Raw genomic sequence first — 22,001 nt, 5'->3', positions numbered from 1 at the left:
CTAAATATGTAAAAGTAACTTGATTAAAATATTCTTTAGTAAAAAAAACTTATAGCTAAAATGACGTTGTTTCAAAAAAAAAATTGTACATATTTTGGCACGAAAAAAATAATTTAAATAGTTAATTGACTTAAAATAATATATATATATATATATATATATATATCGTGTCACACTTTCACGGATTGTCAGTGCTAGGGTAGTCAAGCTATAAATTTGCCAAGTTCAAAAGGTATTAAAAAAACACTTAAAGTTTAAGTGAGAGCTAAACAAAAGTGACCAAGATAACACCCCTCCCAAATTTTCTCCTTGGGTTTGGACAACCAATAATGCGTACAGACTGACCACACCTCATTAAGAGCAAGATGCCTCAGTCAACAAGAATGGACCCCTCGCTGTGGATGATCACATAAAAAGAATAGAGTGAGCATAAAAATCCTGCTGATTGAATAATCAGGTATACATTAATTATGCATGTGTGAGCTTACTCATAATCGGTCCCAACATCTGAATAAATCGACGTAAAATTTATCAATTTAAGATAAATGTAGAATACAGTAAGCATGGATAGTGAAAGTTTATATAAACCAATCCTTTTATTAGTAGCTTGGAATTAAGGTTTTGTTATTTGATGCTTAGATGGAATTCCTTTCTCAAGCCGACACATATATTGTTATTTTGACTTGGTCACTTGCAACCAAACTAGCTGGCGGCTACAAAGACACCAAAGTATTACGCTCCCTCCGTGAACACCAAAGTTATTGGACACAAAATTTAAGAAAGAATTAATAAATTTGAAATTTATAGTCTAAACTAAGTTATAGACCTTCGTGTGAGAATAAATTACTATTCATTAAGGATACAATATAAAATTTAAAGTTAAATTGAATATAAATATCAAAATATGTTCGAAATAGACTAATAAAAAGAAAAATAGTGCAACATATATAAAGTAGGACGGTACAAATATTATATAGGGAGCATTAAATAAAGAATTTTGTATTGGGATGGACTATTTCACCTAAATAGAACAAAGTCATGATTCGATCAAGTAGTTCAGTACAGGTTCTATGGGGTCCAACAACATTACAACATTAGTACATAGATAGAGGGAACTGTTTTTAGACGATAGCATGGTGTATATATCTTATTGTTTAGAACGAGTTGGCATAGAGAAGACCTGACTCAAGTCTTCTCCAGAGATAGATATTATCCTCTTGAGGTTAAGAGACTAGAGTCCTCAACCACTTGTGGTTTGAGCCTCTTCCCATTTCTTTTCAAAAAACCATATTCTTTCTTTCTCTGACCCCTTAGAGAAGAAGAAGAAGAAGAAAGCTTAATTAGCTTGCATGGTGTTGGTTCCTTAATTTGAACAATGGTCCAAACAAGATCAAGAATCCAACTGATCACTTGGCTGGTTATTTCTATGCAGGTTTTGGTGCTGCAAGCTTTGACCAATCCTGGTGACTGTAAGTCTTATTTAATCCATTTCTTTAGTTCATTTTTTAGTATTTAAGCTTTTCACTTAAGGGTTTAACTTATGTATATACTGGTCATTTCCGCAAACTCTTGTCGCCTGACCACACGCATAGCGGTAGTGACGAAGTCAGAAAATTCAATAAGGGTGTTCAAATTTTGAACAGCTTTTGTCAGTGTGCTACGCAAGGGTGTTCAAAATCTATTTTTTATCAATAACAAGTAATATTTTATCTTATACATAGTATAATTTTTCGGCGAAGAGTGATCAGTTGACTACCCTTGGGCCAACCTAACTTCGCCCCTGCATAGCGGAAGCTTAGTCCACTCGGCTGCCCTAATTATAAAAATTTGCATACATAGTTTTTCGCATGAAAGTTTTATTTTGAAAACAGATCTATAAAATCAATATTTCAATGGAGACGAAAAATTAAACAATTTAAGTATCGTAAAATATATGTTGGTGCAGATGGTGTTCTTGAGTCACTTAAGGAAGAGTGGGAGAATGTACCTCCAAGTTGGAGTGGTACAGATCCTTGTGGGGATCCATGGGAAGGCATCGAGTGCAACAATTCACGTGTTGTTACTATGTAAGTTTCTCTTTTGTTGATTAATAAGTAAAAGTTGTTTAATGAGAATCATATATTAACACTCTTTAAAATATTCTAAAATTTAGGAACAAATTTGAAATTAAGAAATGAAAACACAAGTGCACTAACACTTACATATTTAGCATTTTAGCTCGAGACAATGTCACATGCTAATTTAATGGGCACCCCACCTCATATATTGTGGCAGCTATTCTAATAATTCTTTTTCGCATTAATTATTTTCCCCCAACCGGAGTCAGTTTACACTCGTTTGAGATTGTAAAAAATCTGTTTGTTAGTTTAGAAATTTGTCTGTTTTTTTTTCTTTTTAATTTACTAGGATAAATAACAGAATTATTTTAAAAAAATCAGCAAATTTGAGACAATTATACAACTGGCACTATATTTGCTATTACGTTTTGGTCTGTTCTTGTTTAGGTAAAAATATTATTCCCTCCGTCCTATTTTAACCGCCACTTTAGCTCTTTTCACATATACTGAAAAACTAATAAATATAAAGTATGATTTACTACATTACCCCGATTAAATATTTTTTGATAATTGTGGGATTACACTGGGTTGTTGTTGTTGTTGTTGTTGTTGTGAGTAGTATTAAAAAGAACTTACAACATCTTTAATATTAAAGGTATAGTTGGAAACAATTACTCCCACCGTTGGAAACAATTACTCCCACCGATCCGCAATAAGTGACCATTTTATCTTTGGCACACCCATTAAGGACGTACAAACTCCTAAAGAAAATATTCACTAAATTAACCTTAATTAATTGTTACCTTGATACATTGAAATATGTAAATAAGGACAAATTAAGGAAAAATAAAATTAATTCCTTCTTGATTATGTAAATAAACACTTATTTTGGACCAAAATAAAAAGGTAAAATGGTCGCTTATTGTAGACTAGAGGGAGTAACAAATTTGAATTTCTAGAGTAACAATTAATCCGGGACAAATATTTTGTAAAAATTAGTGGGGTTGGCCACTTTTTGCACTGATTATTAGAGTTTAGTCATATTTAAATTATAATGACAAAATAATCATTGTCCTACCAAATTGACATTTTTGCCCCTAACTAAAACAAAAAACAACTCCAGCAATGGATAATGGAGTTAAAAAATTTTACAAGTGGAACTCCGAGACAATGTATTGGAGTTTAAACCCCATCAATGATTCATGGGGTTTAACCTTTATAAATTTAAGAATCCGGTAACCATTCATGAGTTTCAAAAATTAACTACAGGTGAAACTCCAATAACGTATGCTCGACTTTTGGGCCTTTGAAAGAAAAACTCCAGCACACATTGTTGGAGTTCAAACTGATTTCAGATGAAAAAACCTTAACCATACATGTTGAAGAAGCTCAGCCATGGAAGAGCAAAGGTGAAGCAGAGGAAGAAGAAGAGAGAAAATGAGATGCTACTTTGAAATATCGGATATGTTCTGATATGTAGTGTACTGTATCTATTAATATACAAAACAACTAACTACTCTTCACTAAATAATCTAACAGTTGTTGACAACTATATTTCTAACTAATTAACTAACTCCTAACAGTTTTCCCATCTCCCACAGTACATTAACCTCTCAACACTCCCCCTCAAGCTAAGGAATAGAAGAGATTCTTCATTCCCAGCTTGCTAACCAGATAGTCATGTTGTGGCTTGCATAAGCTCTTGGTAAGCAGATCATTAGGATGTTCCTTGGTGCCAATATGTTGAGTTTAAATCTGTCCATCTTGAATCTTCACTCTTACAAAGTGGCAATCAATATCAAAGTGCTTTGTCATCTCATGGAATATTGGATGAGCTGCAATCTGTATAGCAGCTTTGCTATCATAGAACATCTTATGAGTTTTGCCTCAACAAAACTTCTAGAGAATGTACTCTGCTTCTAGACTTCCAAGAGATTAATGCTTCACTAAACTTAACTATATAACCAGTGATTGATCTCCTTGTCTCAACACATGACCCCCAAATCGAATCATAGTAGGCGACCAGATGATCACTTCCTTTTACCGGCATGAACAGTCCCAATCATGTTGTTCCCTTGATATATCTGACCACTCTCATAGCTGCTTTCATATGAGACTGTTTGGGGACATGCATATATTGACTAAGTACTTGAACAACAAAGGCAATATCCGGCCTTGTCATTGCTAAGTATAGTAGTCTGTCAACCAATCTTTGATAGTTGCCAGCATCCTTAAGTTGTCTGTCAGTAGAAGCTTCACCATTACTCATGAAACTGTCAAATTTCACAGAAGTAAGTTTATGATTAAACTCAAGGAGTGTAGCAATAGATTTTCCACCAGCTAAGCCCATCTCAGAGACCAATTCAAGAGCATATTTTTTTGGTTCATTAGAATCCCTTCTTTAGATCCGGAGAACTCAATTCCCAATTTTTTTTAAAAATTTTCCCAAGTCCTTCATCTTGAATCTTGCTTGCAGGTCTGTCCTTACTTGCTGAACAAGATCTAAATTATTTCCGGTGACTAAGAGGTCATCTACGTATACTAGCACTACCATCATATCACTCCCCACTCTTTGTGTAAAAGAGAGTAGTCGTAGTAAAATTGCACAAATCTCATGTCCTTTAGTGCAAAGGTCAATTTTAGGTTCTACTGCCTAGGGGTCTGCTTAAGTCTATACAAGGACTTATGAAGCCTACACACCTTCTGATGATGTAACTCCCCTTGGCTGGCAAAGCCATCTGGGATTTGCGTATACACTTCTTCAAGAAGATCTCCCTGAATAAATGCATTATGCACATTCATTTGGAAGATATACCGATCATATGCTGCAGTCAAAGCCACTACAGACCTCACAATTACCATTTTAGCCACAAGTGAAAAGGTCTCTTTGTAATCCAAGCATTCAAGCTGACTGTATCTTTTAGCAACCAGTCGAGCTTTAGATCTTTCAACCTCTACTTTTGGCTTATATTTTTCTTTCAATACACACTAGCAGCTAATAAGGACTTTGCCTTGAGGCAGGTCTGCAATGGACTAGGTATGGTTCTCTTCAAGGGCTGCAATTTCAGTCTGCATAGCTTCTATCCATTTAGGATCAGAACTGGCTTCCGCATAGGTTATGGGCTCAAACACAATCGAGTAAGCAACAAGGCAGGCCTGATAAGCAGGAGATAGCTTACCATAACAAACATACTAGGAGATAGAGTAATTGCATGTTGCTTTTTTGGAAGGAACAATGTAATCCTTCCGCCATATAGGAGGAATAGAAGTCCTAGAAGACTTTCTGAGTGGTGGAGAAGTATCAGCTATACTTGAGGATCTGGACTGTGCAGGAGAATCTGCAACATGCTTACTAGTGTCAAGAGAAGAAGACCCAATTGCAGATTGCCTAAGTTCAGAACTAGATATCATAGAAGAGCACTTAACTTCTAAAAAATCCAAAATGGAAAATAGAGGAGAGGAAATAGATGTGATATGCTTGAAAGGAAAAATGTCTTCCTTAAAGACAGTGTTCCTGCTGACAACGAACATTTTAGAGTGAACATCATACAAAATATAGATTTTCTACATATAGGAATAACCCAAATGAACAGCTGGAACAACCCTGAGACTGAATTTGTCTAATTTTCTAACAGTGGTGGCATAGAACAAGCTACCAAACACTCATAAATATTGTAAAGAAGGAACCTTGGCATAGAACGACCCTAAATCTGTACCCGATCGTGATGGTGCCTATCGTGAGACAAGGCCAGCCGACGCAACACCCAATTCATTTTAAACAATTATGATAACACAATTTAAGTCATTAACATGCTAATAATCCCAAAATAAAAGTGAACTAGTACAATTACGGAAACCAACACAGCCCGACATCGGGGTGTCATCAGTCATAAGTATCTAACATAAGTTTAAGAGTATGAAAGAGTTTATACAATCTATTATAGAACTAGAACAAGGGAAGTAAAATAGGAGGGAGAAACACTGGGCTGCAAACGCCGAGCAACTACCTAGTGGACTACGAATAGCCTGCTGGGAGTAATCAACCCTCACTGGCGGAACCCGAAGCTCCTGAATCTGCACATAGGGTGAAGGGAGTAAAGTGAGTACTCCAACTCAGTGAGTAATAAAAGTAAAAGCATCTGAGAGATAAGAAATCATGTAAAGCACAACAACATGCTATAAAGAGGCAGTATGAAATCAATACAATGCAACAAAATAGTGAAAACTTGTAAAAATACCTCTGTTCGGTAAATACCTTTTTAAAACATCTTTTAACAGTTAAACAGGTGAATGAAAAACAGCGAGAAAAGATAAACACATAAAATCCGCCCCTCGGGCACAATACCAACAGAAATCAGCCCCTCGGGCAATAACATGGAACAACCTCAGCCCCTCGGTCTATATCACATATCTCACTGGGTACCCCCGCTCACTAGGGGTGTACAGAGTCTAGGAGGGGCTCCTTATGGCCCAAGCGCAATATCAAGTCATCCCGTGGCATAATCAATAGGCTATCGGCCTCATATCAAGTCACCTCGTGGCATAACAACTCAGGCCCTCAGCCTTATAATTATAAATCAGTACAACACTGCTGCGGCGCACAACCCAGTCCCATAATAACCTCACAACACAGACCCTCGGCCCTACTCAGTCAGAAATCTCTAAAAGTTACTCGGACATAGTAAAAATATAATGCCTAGCCCAAATTATCATTTAAGATGTCAAAACAGAGTAAACATGACTGAGTTATGAAAACAATAAAATAGCATGATTGAGTACAAGTATAAAGTCAAAACAGTAAAAATCCCTTAAGGGTCCAAAATAGTTGGCACGAGGCCCAAATATGACATTCAGCCCAAAACATGATGATAACAAATAGTTTTCAATCAAATATGTAGTAAAACAGTCATTCGGGACGGACTAAGTCACAATCCCCAACAGTGCACGACCCCACGCTCGTTATCTAGCATGTGTGTCACCTCAAAATAGCTTAACGATGTGAAATCTAGGGTTTCATACCCTCAGGACAACGTTTACAATCATTACTCACCTCTATCCGGTCCAAATTCTAGCCCGCGATGCCTTTGCCTCTCGAATCGGCCTCCAGATGCTCCAAATCTAACCAAAATCAGTGCAAAACCATCAAAATATGCTAAGGGAACAAAGCCCACTCGAAAAAAATTAAATTACAACACAAATCCCAAAATTGGCCAAATCCGACCTCCGAGCCTACGTCTCCGATAAAATTTACATCAACAGACTCCTTATCATTCCCCGAGTTCATTCATATCAAAAGCACCAAAATCCAACCACAAACGACCCTCCAAATCCCAAATTCTAGGTCTCCAATTACAAGCCCTAGTTCTTCAATATTTAGGCTTAAATTCTACAAATTTCATGATTAATTAGGTAGAAATCTCATTAGGATTGAGTATTAAGTCCATAAATCTTACCTCCAAATGTTCCCCCTTGATTCCCTCTTCAATCCTCTTCAAAAAGCTTCAAAATCGCCCAAAAATGGAGGAACTTAGGCTAAAAATTGCGGAAATGGGTCTTCTAAACATTCTGCCAGCACTTAAAAATCTTTCATCGCGAATGCGGTCAATGCCTCGCGTTCGCGAAGCACAAATTTGAGTTGACCAAATTTTCCTTCTTCGCGAATGCGGCTCCCCTCTCGAGAACGCGAAGGCTCAGCTTCACAGCCCATCGCAACCGCGACTTCCCTTTCGCGAATGCGTAGCTCAATGATCCCAGCCCTTCGTGAACGCGGGACCTCCTTCGCGAATGCAAATACCAATCTTCCAACCTCACATCCTAAGCACTCGCGAACGCGAGGGCAAAAGGTCTACAACACACACAGTAGATTTTTGCAATTTTTCTCAACTTGAAATAATCCGTTTAACCACCAGAAACTCACCCGAGGCCCTCGAGACCTGAACTAAACATGCCAACATATTCCATAACATCATTCAAAATTGTTCCAACCTTCGGGACACTCAAAACAACATCAAAACACCAAATTTGCATCGGATTCAAGCTTAAAAATTCTAAAAACTTCCAAATTCCCCTTTCGATCAAAAAGTCTATCAAACCACGTACGAATGACCTGAAATTTTGCACACACATCCCAAATGACACAACAGACCTACTGCAGCTCCCGGAATTCCATTCCGACCCCGATATTAAAATCTCACCGATCACCCGGAAAACGCCAAAATTCTTTTCGCTAATTCACGCCTAAATCTATTCCGGACCTCCAAAACACATTCTGATCACGCTCCTAAGTCCCAAATCACCTCCCGAAGCTATCCGAACCATCGAAACTCATGTCCGAGCCCTTTACCATATAAGTCAACATCCGGTTGACTATTTCCAACTTAAGCTTACTCAAAAGAGACTAAGTGTCTCAAACCTTACCAAAACCTCTCCGAACCCAAGCCAACCAACCTGATAACACATAATACAGCTGAAGGGGCAATAACAAGCTGAAATAGGGGAAACAGAGTGGGAACTCATGAAACGACCGGTCGGGTCGTTACATCCTCCCCCTCTTAAACAAATGTTCGTCCTCGAACGCGTCAAGAAACATACCTGAAGCCTCAAACAGGTGAGGATATCTGCTCCGCATCTCCCGCTCAGTTATAATATTCAAAATTCAGCACCAATTACTGGAGTTATTCCGTAGTTCAGTTGGTGGTATTGTTGTCCAAAATATTTCCGTGCATGAAACGAGTGCCTAAAGTTTAAGCTTTTTAAATAACCGGCTAAACTCTAATAGAAGGGGTTAAAAGTGGCTAATTACCAATTTCTTCCAATTTTTTGAACTTAAATGACTATTAATTTGGGACGGATGGAGTATTTTATTTTATTATTTTATCTGATGAAACTAGGCCAAAATCAAAAAAATATTTTATTATATGACGCATATCTAACTTAAAGTTTACTTCTCTTTGCAATTTGAGGCTTTCCAACATATTAAAGTGTATTGTATTTAAGTTTGAGGTACTAATCATTCTGAAATTTCAGAAAATTATCAAGCATGAATCTGAAAGGGCAGCTGTCTGGAGACATCGAGGCCTTGTCTGAATTGCAGATACTGTATGTCTTCTACTCATAATTGAGAGTCCTCGCCGCATTAATCATATTAGTTGATTAAAATTTAAGAATCATCTGAACCTTTACTTGGTACTAACTAAATAAGGGGTAAAAATCAACTTTTTATGGATCAATTTATTTATAATTCCTAGTTTCGTTTCCCTGAGCTACAAGTACTCTAATAATTTAGTGAGAGAAATTTGAAATGTTATCTCAATTTGTTTGACACTCTTTGCTTATTGATAGTTAACTTAACCAAAATTTGAGGTTAAATTAGACTAATCTAAATACTCAGAAATTACAAAAAGAGAGTATTAGGACGGGATACAAAGTTTAAGAAAGAAGGAAAAGATTTTTGGAACTTGTAGTTTGAAACTAGCCATATATATTATGTGCGGTTATGAATGATCTCACTAAGAGTAAAATAAGAAGTTTGAAGTTAAATTATTTCAAAATATAAAAAGGTATCAATTTTTTTGGAACCGAATAAAAAGGAAAGTTCATCACATAAATTGGGACAGAGGAAGTATCGTATATACATTGCTATTTTTCCCCAATGTACTGTGCTTGTGCTTGTGCTTGTGCTTGTGCTCATGCATGCATGCATAGAAATTTCCTTGCCTGTTGAAAGCTTTTAGATTCTGTTCTAATTATGTGCTTCCTCTTATAGGGATCTATCATACAACAAAGGCTTGACAGGTTCACTCCCACAATCAATTGGAAGTTTGAAGAGCTTATCAATTCTGTAAGGGAATTACATGATAATACAAGAAATGTTAATTCACCAGCTGATTTCTGTATTTCATATTTTCAGAGAGTAATTGATCTTAGCTGCATCGCAGGATCCTTGTTGGTTGTGGATTTAATGGACTGATACCGGACACAGTTGGATCCCTTAGTCAGCTGGTTTTTCTGTAAGGATATCAAATTTGTTCGATTTATAAAGTTTACCAACTATATGGAATGTATCCTGTGTCAGTCTTATTTATATGACTTGCTTGAATTGGAAAAAAAAAGAAGGAATGATGGTGAATTAACATTCATAATCCTCTACTCCGATTATATAGATGGATCTAAAAACTATGTCAGAATTGATTACATGGTTTGGATTGTTTTGTTCCCACAAATTGATCATTTGAGTGATCTTCATGGCATTAACTTGCTTATTACAAATGTCTATAAGCTCAATGCTTAATGAATTCAGATTATTGAGATTATGCAGAATATGCTGACATTTTAGTACAAGGAAGAATCTATAATATCACATCCGCTGCCTAAATTGAGTTTTGGATGCTTACAGTTTAGTAATCTCCTCTACTTTGTCATTTCCGAAGGTATCAAGGGCGAGTGCATGTACTTTTGCTACTGACCATAGCTCTGTTACCCTGGTTGTACATGATGAAGTGAATTATCCATCAGCCTTTTCAGATATTTATATGTCAGCAGAAAATATAAAATTCTTCTAGTACTTTTTATTTTGTATGATATTGGCTTGAGATGAGTTTAAATGGAGTAACATGGGTGGTGAGCATTCATATAGCGGACACCAGCTTGTCTGGGACAGTGGCGGTAATTGTTGCTGTTGTTGTAATTCCTCTATCCCTTTGCATAGTCAATCTATGCAGTCTTAGACATGTGGTACTCTAAGCATAGTAACATGTTCTCTAAATCTTTTCCTGTTGCTTCTTCTTGGCTACATCTCTAAAACACTAATCTGAAACATGCAGATCTTTAAATGTTAACAACTTTATTGGACCAATACCAGCTTCTATTGGCAATTTATCAAAGTTATATTGGCTGGACTTAGCTGATAATAGGCTCAGTGGACCTCTTCCAGTTTCCCATGGAAGCACACCTGGTCTGGACATGCTTGTTCATACAAAGCATTTGTGAGTAATACTGTCTGTTTCTTAAGTAATAACTTTGTCTCTCATTTTCATCTGACATACCACTTACCTCGCAGTCACCTGGGGGGAAATCTGCTCTCAGGTGAGATTCCAGCTCAGCTATTCAGCTCAAATATGACTCTCAAACATTTGTAAGTTCCACTAAACTGGAAGTGTATATATTTTGAAAGTTATTTGATCGATCAACAATAGTGTAGCCACACATGTGTTGACTGATGAAGTTATGTTTGAATCCTCTCGTTGACCTATTTTGTTTCTTCTTAGAGGAAAGGCAACTGGATAGAGAGTATGTAGTTATGTCTTTGGTATCTGGTGAGATAGCATAGATCTCCCTGGTGCTTGAGACAGATTTCTCCCTCCCTGAAATTAGAAAAGATATAACAATTTGTCAGAGTTCCACATTGGTCAAATATACGGGCTATTGTATAGTCCTGGACAATCCCCACCTCTTGAGCTAGCTTTGAAGTTGAGTTAGGGCCCAACATCCATTTTCCTTTCATAGCATCAGAATCAGACTCATCTTTATTGTTGTGTTACCCAGTGTTGGGCTCCTATGTTATGGTATACATGCTCAAAGTGTCCGGCATGGTCATGCCGGAGGAGGGGGGGTATTAGAGTCCCACATTGGTCATGGAAAATGTTGTATCAATTCTAAATTCATAGTGGAGAAATCTTTCAGTAGTAGGTGTGATCAAATAACTTATCATTCATCATTACTGAAGGCAAGCAAAATCTTAATCTTATGTAAACACAACCTATCATGTATTGTCTAAAATGTGATAATGTTTAAATACTTGCATATTTCTTGTCTTCGAGTGCTCGCACCAATCAAGCCTATAAGATAAACTTAGCTTTGATCTCCTCAATCTTTCAACATATTGAATTTGCTCTTGGTTTCATTTTTAATTCCTCTGTTATTGAACACTCTTTGTCATTTTTCTATAACTTTCTTGTCCCGCAATCACTTACTATCTACCTTCCTCATTTATGTACTATCCAAACTTTCTTTTCGTTGTTGTCAAAATAATTGGGAGCATGTGTTAGCTTTGTTTCTATCCTATTAATTTTTTTTTCCTTTTCCTTTCTCAAGCTTTAAAGTCTTTCTGTCTTTAAACATTTCTCAATCTACAATGTTCAACCACACATATAACAAACCAAATAGGTGCTTGGTAATCCCAAGACTAGGATTAGAAATGTGAGTGTGCAACCATGCACACATGCACAAAAGAAAGGGATAGTGTTCTACCCTAGCTAATGGCAAGGGCAGGGACCATAGCTTAATTCCTCCTTATGGTTTTGGAATCCATTTTTCAAAAAGCTTTGTGAATACTTCGACAGCTATCTTAAACTTGACATATTCCCCTCCCCCTAATTTCATAAATATTGGCTTGTCTTCCATCTACATTGTTGTCCCACCCCTATGCTACAGTGCTAGCTCTGACACTTTAAGCAAACTACTTCCATTTGGCTAATGGTTTCTTCTATTTGTGTCTTGTAATTTCATAGGCTGCTCGAGCGAAACCAGCTTACCGGAAAAATACCCCCTACATTAGGACTTGTGAAAACTCTGGAGGTGGTGTAAGTATTTCCAGAATCCATCATGCTCTTAAAGAATTTTAATAGATGTGCCATCTTTCTTTCTTTTCATTACTTCGGAAAATTTATTAATTGGATATCCATGTATGCTGTAGTCGTCTTGACAGGAATTCATTAGATGGATCGATTCCATCAACCCTCAATAATCTCACGCGTACGAGTGAACTGTGAGTAGACAAAAGACATGCTAATATAACCTTGGTATGGTCTCTTTTTTTATGAGTGTATCAGACCCACTATAAATTTTCCATATCACTTGCAGCTTCTTATCAAACAATGAATTCACTGGCCCCTTGCCCGATCTTGCTGGCATGAGTGCCCTCAACTACTTGTAAGTTCCTTGACTTACAATGCCTTGGGAGTGCTGACATTTTGATTGAAACTCTACTCTGTTAAGAAAATACATCAATCTTCATGTTGTCATGTTACACATTATGTCTTTAGATTACTTTAGTTTTCATTAGTGTCCTATGGTCATGTTTTGCAGAGATATGAGCAATAATACATTTAGCTCAGCTGATTTTCCACTGTGGTTTTCAACCTTGCAGTCATTGACGACTCTGTACACTTCTCTCCCTCTCCCTCTCTCTCTCTCTCTCTCTCTCTCTCTCTATATATATATATATATATATATATATATATATATATATATATATATCCATAAGGCTCGTTGCGGCGTGGCCCCGCAGAACTCAGATCCATCTGAGCGTCTGTTTTATCCTAATGGAGTTGGTTCATAGAATTTGTTATGCACCTCATAAGTTAAACTGCTCACAGGGTAATGGAAAACACTCAACTTCAAGGAGAAATTCCGGCAACTCTCTTCAATCTTTTTCAGTTGCAGACAGTGTGAGTGTCCTTTTACCTTTAGACCATGGTGCATGTCTTGCAACTATTCCCTTTTCCCGCTATGTGATAGTAATGTAACAAAGTTTTTAATGAGCATGAAGTGATCTAGTATATGATTCTGTATTTTGCATTTCAATTTTATGACCATGAGGTGGTTCCTTATGACAGCATCTTGAGGGGAAACAAAATCAATGGAACCTTGGATATTGCGTCCAACTATGGAAGCCAGTTAAAATTGATTGATTTGCAGAACAATTACATCGATTCATTTACAGAAAGACCTGGATATCGTTTTCAAATCATGTAAGCTGTCCTCAAGCCACTTTTTCTTCACTTTAGCAATGAGAAGAGAAACACTGGATAATTCCTGTTAAGACAATTGATTCTTCTGAATCCCATTTTATAATTTTAACAATCTCGGTTTTCGACTTGTTCACTTGGCAGACTTATGCATAATCCAGTTTGTCAAGAAGGAGGATCAGAAAACTATTGTGGCAACCCCCAAGAGAACTTTGGATATTCAACCCCACAAGATAATTGCTTCAGAACTCAATGCAGTTCTGATCAAATTCCTAGCCCTACCTGTAAATGTGCCTATCCGTACACAGGCGACCTGCTTTTCAGAGCTCCTTCCTTTTCTGACTTGAGAAACACGAGCATTTATGTGTCACTTCAACAGTCTATGATATCGTCTTTTCGCCGACATCAGGTGCTAGTAGATTCATTTTCCTTGAGTAATCCGAAAAAGAATTCAGATGACTACCTTGTGTTACGCCTGCAAGTTTTTCCATTTGGCCAAGATCATTTCAACCGTACAGGGATTACCACAATCGGATTTGAACTTAGCAATCAGACTTTCAAACCCCCACCAAATTTTGGACCATTCTTTTTCATTGGTGAAAGCTACAACTACTTTGAAGGTGAAAGAACATTTCACTGATATATAAATATTTCTTATGCATAAGTTTCATCTATTTGTGGTATTATTTCTGATGAAAAGCTAATAACAAAGAGAAGTTGTTGTGCTCAAGTTTCTGTGTATGCTGTTAGAGAAGGGACACATTCAGTGAACATTCTTTTTGATAAGGGGTGTTGGTGAGACTTGAACTCGGAAGCATTACCTGCTTTGGTATCATGTTAGAGCGTGTGAGCACATCATCTAAAAGATCAAACTATTAGGGGAGGATGCATCTATTTGCTTATGTTTGGTCTGGTGCAAAGGGAAGACAATATTTGTCTTTTCTTTCCACTATGTTTCTATCATTGCAATGGTGAACAGGGACGGAGCCACAGAGCCGGCTACGGGTTCGGCCGAACCCAATAGCTTTGGTTCAAACCTTGTATTTATCTTTTGAAAATTCATTAATTATGTACAAATATTAATTTAGAACCCATTAACTTAAAACGATTATAATCCCGAACTCATAAGCTTGAAATCCTAGCTCCGCCTCTGATGGCGAAGGCAATAAATTGATCTAACATTAGGAGCTTTTCCTGATAATCACTCGTTAACATGTTGCAAATACTTTGCTCCACTGTATTCTAGCGAAGTTTATGAATTAACAAATTTTAAAGGATACTTTAATGCTGGTGTTATAACTAAACTAGTAGTAATTATTAGCTTGTTGGATATCATGCTTGTTGCACTGAATGCAGTTAATGAATGATAATTAAATTTATTTTATATATCTGTTGCTAGAGATTTGACTGTACAGGTATTGTGCTTTACAGTTGGATCAAGAGGATCTCACAAGTCAATTGCTAAAGAAATTATCATTGGAGCAGCTGCTGGTGGTGTTATCCTTTTAATTTTATCACTTATTATAGGAGTTTATGCTTGCCAAAAAAAAAGAGCTACAGAAACTGCTAGAAAGAGTGATCCTTTTGGTGAGTTGTCTGACTGTTCTTCAGTTTGCTTCTATTTGTTATTATTTTTGCTGCTGATTACCATCCCTTTTTTAATCTATCCAGCTACATGGGATTCAAATAAAAACAATAGTGCTGTTCCACAGTTAAAAGGTGTAAAATCTTTCTCATATGAGGAGCTGAAAAAATACACCAAGAATTTTTCGGAAATCAATTACATCGGATCTGGTGGATATGGAAAGGTTGTTTTCTATTGACTTTTGATAATACAATGTTATATCCTGATGACTGATTAAGAAACTGTTGTTTTAATTTAGTTGTGGAGACTATTTTCCAACACTCGCATAATTGCCCCTTGCTGTTGAATAATCATTTTGTGCAATAATGTTCAGTCCATAGGACACGTGAAGACTAATATTTCTGTAGTATATTGGCATTTAAAACTGCATTATGCCTCGTGCTATCAGTATTGCCTACTTGGAAGTTGGAACCTATGAAATGTTTGGATCCATAATAACTTTATGTTATTACACTACTTTAGGGTAAGGGGAAAAGAGATGGGGAACGATAGAACTTTTGTCCGTTGCGTCTACAGTCCTGGTCTGTCTTACCTTTTACTTTTTATGTTGAGGATTCCACTGGATTATTACAGCTGATGTCTGGTTGAGTATTTAAATTTGAGAACTATAGCATTTTCATCGAGAATGAGTTCAATTTGATGTGTAACATTACCAGCTGACACTGCATTAGTTAAAGGAACTCATAGAGAGCAAGAAGCATAGTGAATAATTAGCTAGAGCAGATTCTATCCATACTATCTGCACTATCTTTGGACATTAGCAGTCCCAGTCCATAACTTACTCTCCCCCTACAACCAGCAAAAGTTATGACTCAAAAAATATTTCCAAAACAATGCTAGTTGATCACTTAAAACTTTTTGCAAACATACAGGTATACAGAGGCACACTTCCAGATGGACAACTTGTTGCAATTAAAAGAGCAGAGCAAGGATCAAAGCAGGGTGCCCATGAGTTTAAAACTGAGATTGAGATTCTCTCTAGGTTTCATCACAAAAATGTTGTCAGCCTTTTAGGCTTTTGTTTCAAGCAACGTGAACAGATGCTGATCTATGAATATATACCAAATGGCTCCTTGAAAGAAAGTCTTTCAGGTATGTGAACTCCTATTGACTGTTGTTTTGAAAATCAGCTGTAGGTTCAACTACACCGAGGGGGGTTACATGACCCATGACTAATGTCAATTTTTGCAGGGAAGTCTGGGACTAAGTTAGATTGGAAGAGGAGACTTCGGATAGCTCTTGGAGCAGCCAGAGGCTTGCAATATCTTCATGATCATGTTGACCCTCCTATCATCCACCGTGATATCAAATCAAATAACATCTTGCTGGATGAGCGCTTGAATGCGAAAGTTGCTGATTTTGGTCTCTCCAAGTCAATGATTGAGCCAGAAAAGGGTTACGTCAGCACTCAGGTTAAAGGAACAATGGTAAGTGCAGACTTTACTAAATGCTACAGCTGATACGTGAGTTTGATGTTATCATATGTTAGTATTTCTCATTTTCCAAGATCACTGTTTCCTATATTTCTTAGTCTCTTGAAATTCTTGTCCATCAATAGATATAGACTGGTGATCGTCTTAGTTCGATTCCTAAAAGTTAAAGCTGGACGCGTGTCCAGAACAAGCACGCAGAAAACGGATGTGCGGTTGCATTTTCTGCTTGATAACGTGACAATACTCATAATTCTTTGTATGCAATTTCTTTGCGAGCTTTACATAAGAGTATAAAAATTTGGAAGCTTAAAACCTGAACTCTTGATTTCAACATTGTTGAAGAATTTGTATCTGAACATTTTCAATGAGCTGCTGTGTACATTTATCTGCTTAGGGCTACATGGATCCAGAGTATTACACATCACAACAGTTGACTGAGAAGAGTGATGTCTATAGCTTCGGAGTTGTGTTACTAGAGCTTATAACAGCGAGGAGTCCTATCGTGAAAGGAAAATACATTGTGAAGGAATTGAAGCAAGCAATAGATAAGTCTAAAGACATGTACAACATTGATGGTTTCGTTGATCCCAATATCCCCTCAAGCATGACACCTATAAGCTTCAGGAAGTTTGTGGATCTAGCTTTAAGGTGCGTCGAAGAAGCAGGAGTTCATAGGCCAACAATGTGTGAGGTCGTGAAAGAGATTGAGAATATCATGGAAATAGATGGAATGAACACGAATGCTGAATCAGGATCAACTTCTGCTAGCTGTGAAGGAACCAGCATAGCCTGTGACCATCCTTACAGCGAAGAAAGCCTAGTTCGCTACAGCGGGGGCACCAATTCGTAATAAGTATACAAACTTTTCTCCTGGAGCCAGCGGCTTCTACCAAATGTGCTTTGGCATTGCACTACCTGTACATGCTAGAGAAATGGAAAGTGATAATGTACATTGAAAATCGCGTCCTTGTGTACATTCTCTGTGGGTGATTTCGCGTAGAGTATTAAGAGCAGTGAACAGCCTTATACTAGAACTGATCCAAAAGTTCAAGTATGATTGTGAATTCATATCAATCTAGTATCTCCTCTCCGACTTTATATGCTTAAATGTTTGGAAATATTCATTTCCTTGCATGCCTTTGGGCCTCCTTTGTGCTGAAAATGTAAATATAGCACGGGCTAACCAGTTTTCAGACCGGTAGTTAAAAAATAGCCAACATTTGCAAAGTCATTGAAAATTAGCCATTATTTTGCTGCAACACAGAAAGTTCCAGCATAATATACTGGAGATTGGAGCACATGTGTATGAATTTCTAGCATAATATGTTGGAACTCCAGCACATGGAAAGTTCCAGCATAATATACTGAAGATTGAAGCACCTGTGTATGAACTTCCAGCATATTATGCTGGAACCCAGTATATTATGTTGGAAGTTCACATATAAAAATTCGAACTCCAATATATTATGCTGGAATATTTTTCTAATTTTGAATAGTGTTTTTGTTCAGATTTATCTTTACATGAAAAGTGGCTAAATTTCGATTATTTTTAAAACTGTAGTTATTTTTTGAATTACCACTTATATATCTGGTTGTTTTTGAATTTTGCCCGCTGAAAATTGTGTCTCTGATGTCTATGCTGTTTCCTCAGAAAAATAAACCAAATTGGCATAATCATCATTGTTAATGTAATTAGATCCATTGTAACCCTCAAAGTTGAAGGGATTAAACATTGGACCTCCACTTTGCATTGACATAATTAATGTGTACAGCTAGTCCATTTACTCCAATTAGGTAAAGGTGCAACATATAAAGCTGTCCGACTTGACCAATCTTTGAAAGAAAGTGCTGAATCTCTCATTTTTAACCAAATCGTAAATTCCTAATGCCTAACACATGACTTCCCTATAGGCAAAATCTAATTTTGTTGGCCAGTATTGGCAGTTATTGTGTTCTTCTTTTTCGACGACTGACCAATAGTTTAATGGTGTTGGCTGGCAGGAAAAGGTTAATTTTTTGAGGGATCTTTTCGCAAATAGCCGGACATATTCATTATTTACTTTTTCTAGCCATATACGTAGATTATGGGTTATTGAAAGATATGTCACATACGATAGATAGAACCGTTTACGAGGAATGTGTTTATTGAGAGAGCAAAAAGATGTTATTCAGTGTTAATCACAATACAACTGCACGAGTTTTCATATTTTTTTCAATTTCGCCACAGAAGAAAAAAAATCATTTGATCATTTGACATCGACGCCATTAATCTAAAAGAGAGATTTTGTGGCTGGAACCAACAAATCGGGCAAAGACAAGTTGAATAGCCAAACTAACTAGTTTTGCTCCTAAAAATTTCAAATATGTTAAGGGGTTCAGCTTATATATATATATATATATTTTACTCCCTTCCGGTCCATAATAAGTGATTTTTGATCATTTTTTGTGGTCCAAAATATCTGATTTTTCCAAATTTTAAGAATGAATTAATTATTTTTTTCTTACATTGTCATTGGAGTAAATAGTGTTGGAATATGTGTTAGGAGTGTTTATATGAAGAGACAACCCAGTATAATCCCACTTAGTGGGGTCTGGGGAGGGTAGTGTGTACGCAGACCTTACCCCTACCCTGGGGTAGAGAGACTGTTTCCAAATAGACCCCCGGCATCCTTCCCTCCAAGAACTTCCCACCTTGCTCTTGGGGAGACACGAACTCACAATCTCTTGGTTGGAAGTGGAGGTTGCTTACCATCAGAGCAACCCGTCTTGTCTTAATTTCAATGCTATTTAATATTAAAAGATGAATTTCTTAATCTGTGTGAAAATAGCCAAAAAATCACTTATTGTGGATCAGAGAAAGTAATAGGGTAAATAAATATTTACTTTTCGGTGTATTTAATATGTCATACTATGTTGTATGCCTTACTTTCCAGCCAATTAATCCCATTTATTATGAATAATTACTTATAATTATTTTTTTAAATGACCTAATAAAATATATATGCAATCGATGAATAGAAGTTAAATTTATGTTCTCTTTTTGGTGCAAGAGAAGGTCATGACGAGTACTCAACGAAATGCAAATGCCCAATTAATCATGCTAGTTCGATCGAAACAAGAAGTTTATAATCATAGCAGCAACCACTTGGGAAATTAATGAATGGATCCTTATATATAAAGATGCTCCTGCCATCATATTGTCTTTTCAACTTTCAACAATATTCGCATATACTTATGATATTGGAAACTCCACCAATTCATTCTCCACCAATTAATTCATGCTATAGGAGTAGTAGCTATCAATGGCTATTTACAACTGTTATGATTCAAAATTTCAAAACTTTATGCATGGTCCTCCCCTCTCATTCCCCACTCCCTAACTAAAGGTGCAATAGATTATTTTTCCTTTTCCTTTTCGTAGTGGTGGTGGATTGGGGTAAGGAGGATGAGGGATTTCACTATTGATCAAAGAAGTTCATATTTATATATTCAAAACTATAAATATTACTCACTTTTCATCCCATTTTTTGTGTTTTTTTTTTTTTTTTGTACAGAGTAGTAATCATGTACTATCATCACTGTTAATAGGGCTAGCTGAGAGAACTTGCTTTTTAAGGTTATCAATGATCATAACCAATTTTGTGTTGAAACGATTCACGAAGCATTTTGGTAACCATCCTGCTGGATCCAGCTGAAATTTAATCAATAAACAAAAAACAAAAGGATTAGTTTCATTTGGAATTTGCATTTTGTGAAATTAAAATGTAATTTGCGCTAACGGCCAATTAAGTGGATAAAAATAGGAAGAAACTGTGATTCAAATTCTCTCGAAGACATGATTTATTCCATCCGCCTAAACCTCAACAGACAAAGTTATGAGTAGTTGGTCCACACATCGCGGTTATAAAAAGTAATTTGGTATTTTTTTTATTGAAAATTTTCAAAAAAATTACCTGGACAACGTAAGTGACCATGCAAGAATCATCGTGAAGTTTCTCAACAACCCATCCAGATTGTAACAATAGGCCTCGAATTGCATTGTTTTGCTTTGGGTGCAAACCTGCTGCTATTTCTTTAGGCAGAGAAGCTACTGCTACTACCTGGAAATTTTCAAATTTTAATTCCTCCACATAATCTTTCAAAAAAAAAAAAAAATCATTTAATAAATTAGAAGTATATATACCAGGGTTCCATCATCCATAGTTTCACGACGTTCATAGACGATAAATTCTCTGTTTCTGAAGAGAGGCTTTGAATTTTCCCCAAATCTGAGCCGTATAATACTCAGGTTATCTTCTAGATCCTTTATGTATCTTGCTTCTACTAAATCTCTGTCCCATTGCTGTAATTTCGTCCATTCATCCAAAAATAAATAAATACATATATAGTCAGACATATACTTTGTAACAGGATTTCACTATAGTATCAAAAACTATCGGAATAAACGAGGTTGTTATAGGAAGGTTTGATTGTAACAATTCTTAAGAATAGATAAAGGCCAACTTGATAATTTGAACTCACCCTAGCAGCATCAATGGCATTAGCCACAGTAATAAACTGTTGAGGAGATACAGATTTCAGCAACCAACGGCTACGGAAAGTGTGAAGTGAACCTGAACGGCGTTTCGATATCTCCACGCCGTTATCTAACCCAAGTATTTTCCAGCCGTCATTATTCCCACATTTTGAATCGGAAGCTGATAACAACTCTTGGATGCAATTCTCACTTGCATAGAACACATATCTTCTCAACGAGTCCTCACTAATTGACCTACAAAAACAGAAATTAATCTCTAATTTAACTCCCGTTTACTATAACAGACAACTTTTCATAGCAAGTCCGATATGATAATCTGAAAAATAGAGTAACAAACCACTATATTCATTTAAATTAACTTACCACGATCTACTACAAGGTGTAGGACTGGAAGTATTACTCATCTTGAATAGTTGTACAAAACTTATAGTGAGAGTTTAAGAATGGTGTTGTTTAGTTTTGTTCCTCAGACTCAGGGGAGAAGATAGATGAATTTAAGAAGGATATATATGGCTGAGAGGGGGTAGGGGAGTAGTGGTGGGGTGGGTAGTTGTTACATCAAAGTACAATCTTAGATTGTTT

The 22,001-nt window shown here is 36.6% G+C and overlaps 2 protein-coding genes across 2 annotated transcripts; one reads left to right on the top strand and one right to left on the bottom strand.

Moving 5' to 3' along the window:
• The first annotated feature begins 975 nt into the window (after nt 1-975).
• Nucleotides 976-18,016, top strand: LOC107790489 (leucine-rich repeat receptor protein kinase HPCA1-like). Its single transcript, XM_075217546.1, has 19 exons — nt 976-1,469; nt 1,946-2,066; nt 9,084-9,155; nt 9,823-9,897; nt 9,995-10,066; nt 10,880-11,041; nt 11,116-11,190; nt 12,566-12,637; nt 12,751-12,822; nt 12,918-12,986; nt 13,143-13,217; nt 13,433-13,504; nt 13,673-13,807; nt 13,949-14,424; nt 15,236-15,391; nt 15,476-15,612; nt 16,322-16,541; nt 16,641-16,876; nt 17,277-18,016. The coding sequence occupies exons 1-19, from the start codon at nt 1,376-1,378 to the stop codon at nt 17,730-17,732; spliced, it is 2,847 nt and encodes a 948-aa protein (XP_075073647.1). The 5' UTR covers nt 976-1,375; the 3' UTR covers nt 17,733-18,016.
• A 2,327-nt stretch (nt 18,017-20,343) lies between these two features.
• LOC107772781 (uncharacterized) lies at nt 20,344-21,985 on the bottom strand. Its single transcript, XM_075217547.1, has 5 exons — nt 21,783-21,985; nt 21,404-21,653; nt 21,066-21,224; nt 20,836-20,982; nt 20,344-20,573 (listed from the first exon to the last, which is right to left on the bottom strand). The coding sequence occupies exons 1-5, from the start codon at nt 21,821-21,823 to the stop codon at nt 20,445-20,447; spliced, it is 726 nt and encodes a 241-aa protein (XP_075073648.1). The 5' UTR covers nt 21,824-21,985; the 3' UTR covers nt 20,344-20,444.
• Between the last annotated feature and the right edge of the window lie 16 nt (nt 21,986-22,001).

This window comes from Nicotiana tabacum, chromosome 7, assembly GCF_000715075.1.
Source record: "Nicotiana tabacum cultivar K326 chromosome 7, ASM71507v2, whole genome shotgun sequence".
Lineage (NCBI taxonomy): Eukaryota > Viridiplantae > Streptophyta > Magnoliopsida > Solanales > Solanaceae > Nicotiana > Nicotiana tabacum.
Note: the sequence above shows the minus strand (reverse complement) of the source record. Positions and strands in the feature narration are given on the sequence as shown.

Coding starts and splice junctions, on each gene's coding strand:
- LOC107790489 (XM_075217546.1), top strand. CDS start 1,376: ATGGTCCAAACAAGATCAAGAATCCAACTGATCACTTGGCTGGTTATT. Junction 1,470..1,945: donor TTTGACCAATCCTGGTGACT/GTAAGTCTTATT, acceptor ATGTTGGTGCAG/ATGGTGTTCTTGAGTCACTT. Junction 10,067..10,879: donor CTTAGTCAGCTGGTTTTTCT/GTAAGGATATCA, acceptor TGAAACATGCAG/ATCTTTAAATGTTAACAACT.
- LOC107772781 (XM_075217547.1), bottom strand. CDS start 21,823: ATGAGTAATACTTCCAGTCCTACACCTTGTAGTAGATCGTG. Junction 21,225..21,403: donor ATGCCATTGATGCTGCTAGG/GTGAGTTCAAAT, acceptor ACGAAATTACAG/CAATGGGACAGAGATTTAGT. Junction 20,574..20,835: donor TGGTCACTTACGTTGTCCAG/GTAATTTTTTTG, acceptor ATTAAATTTCAG/CTGGATCCAGCAGGATGGTT.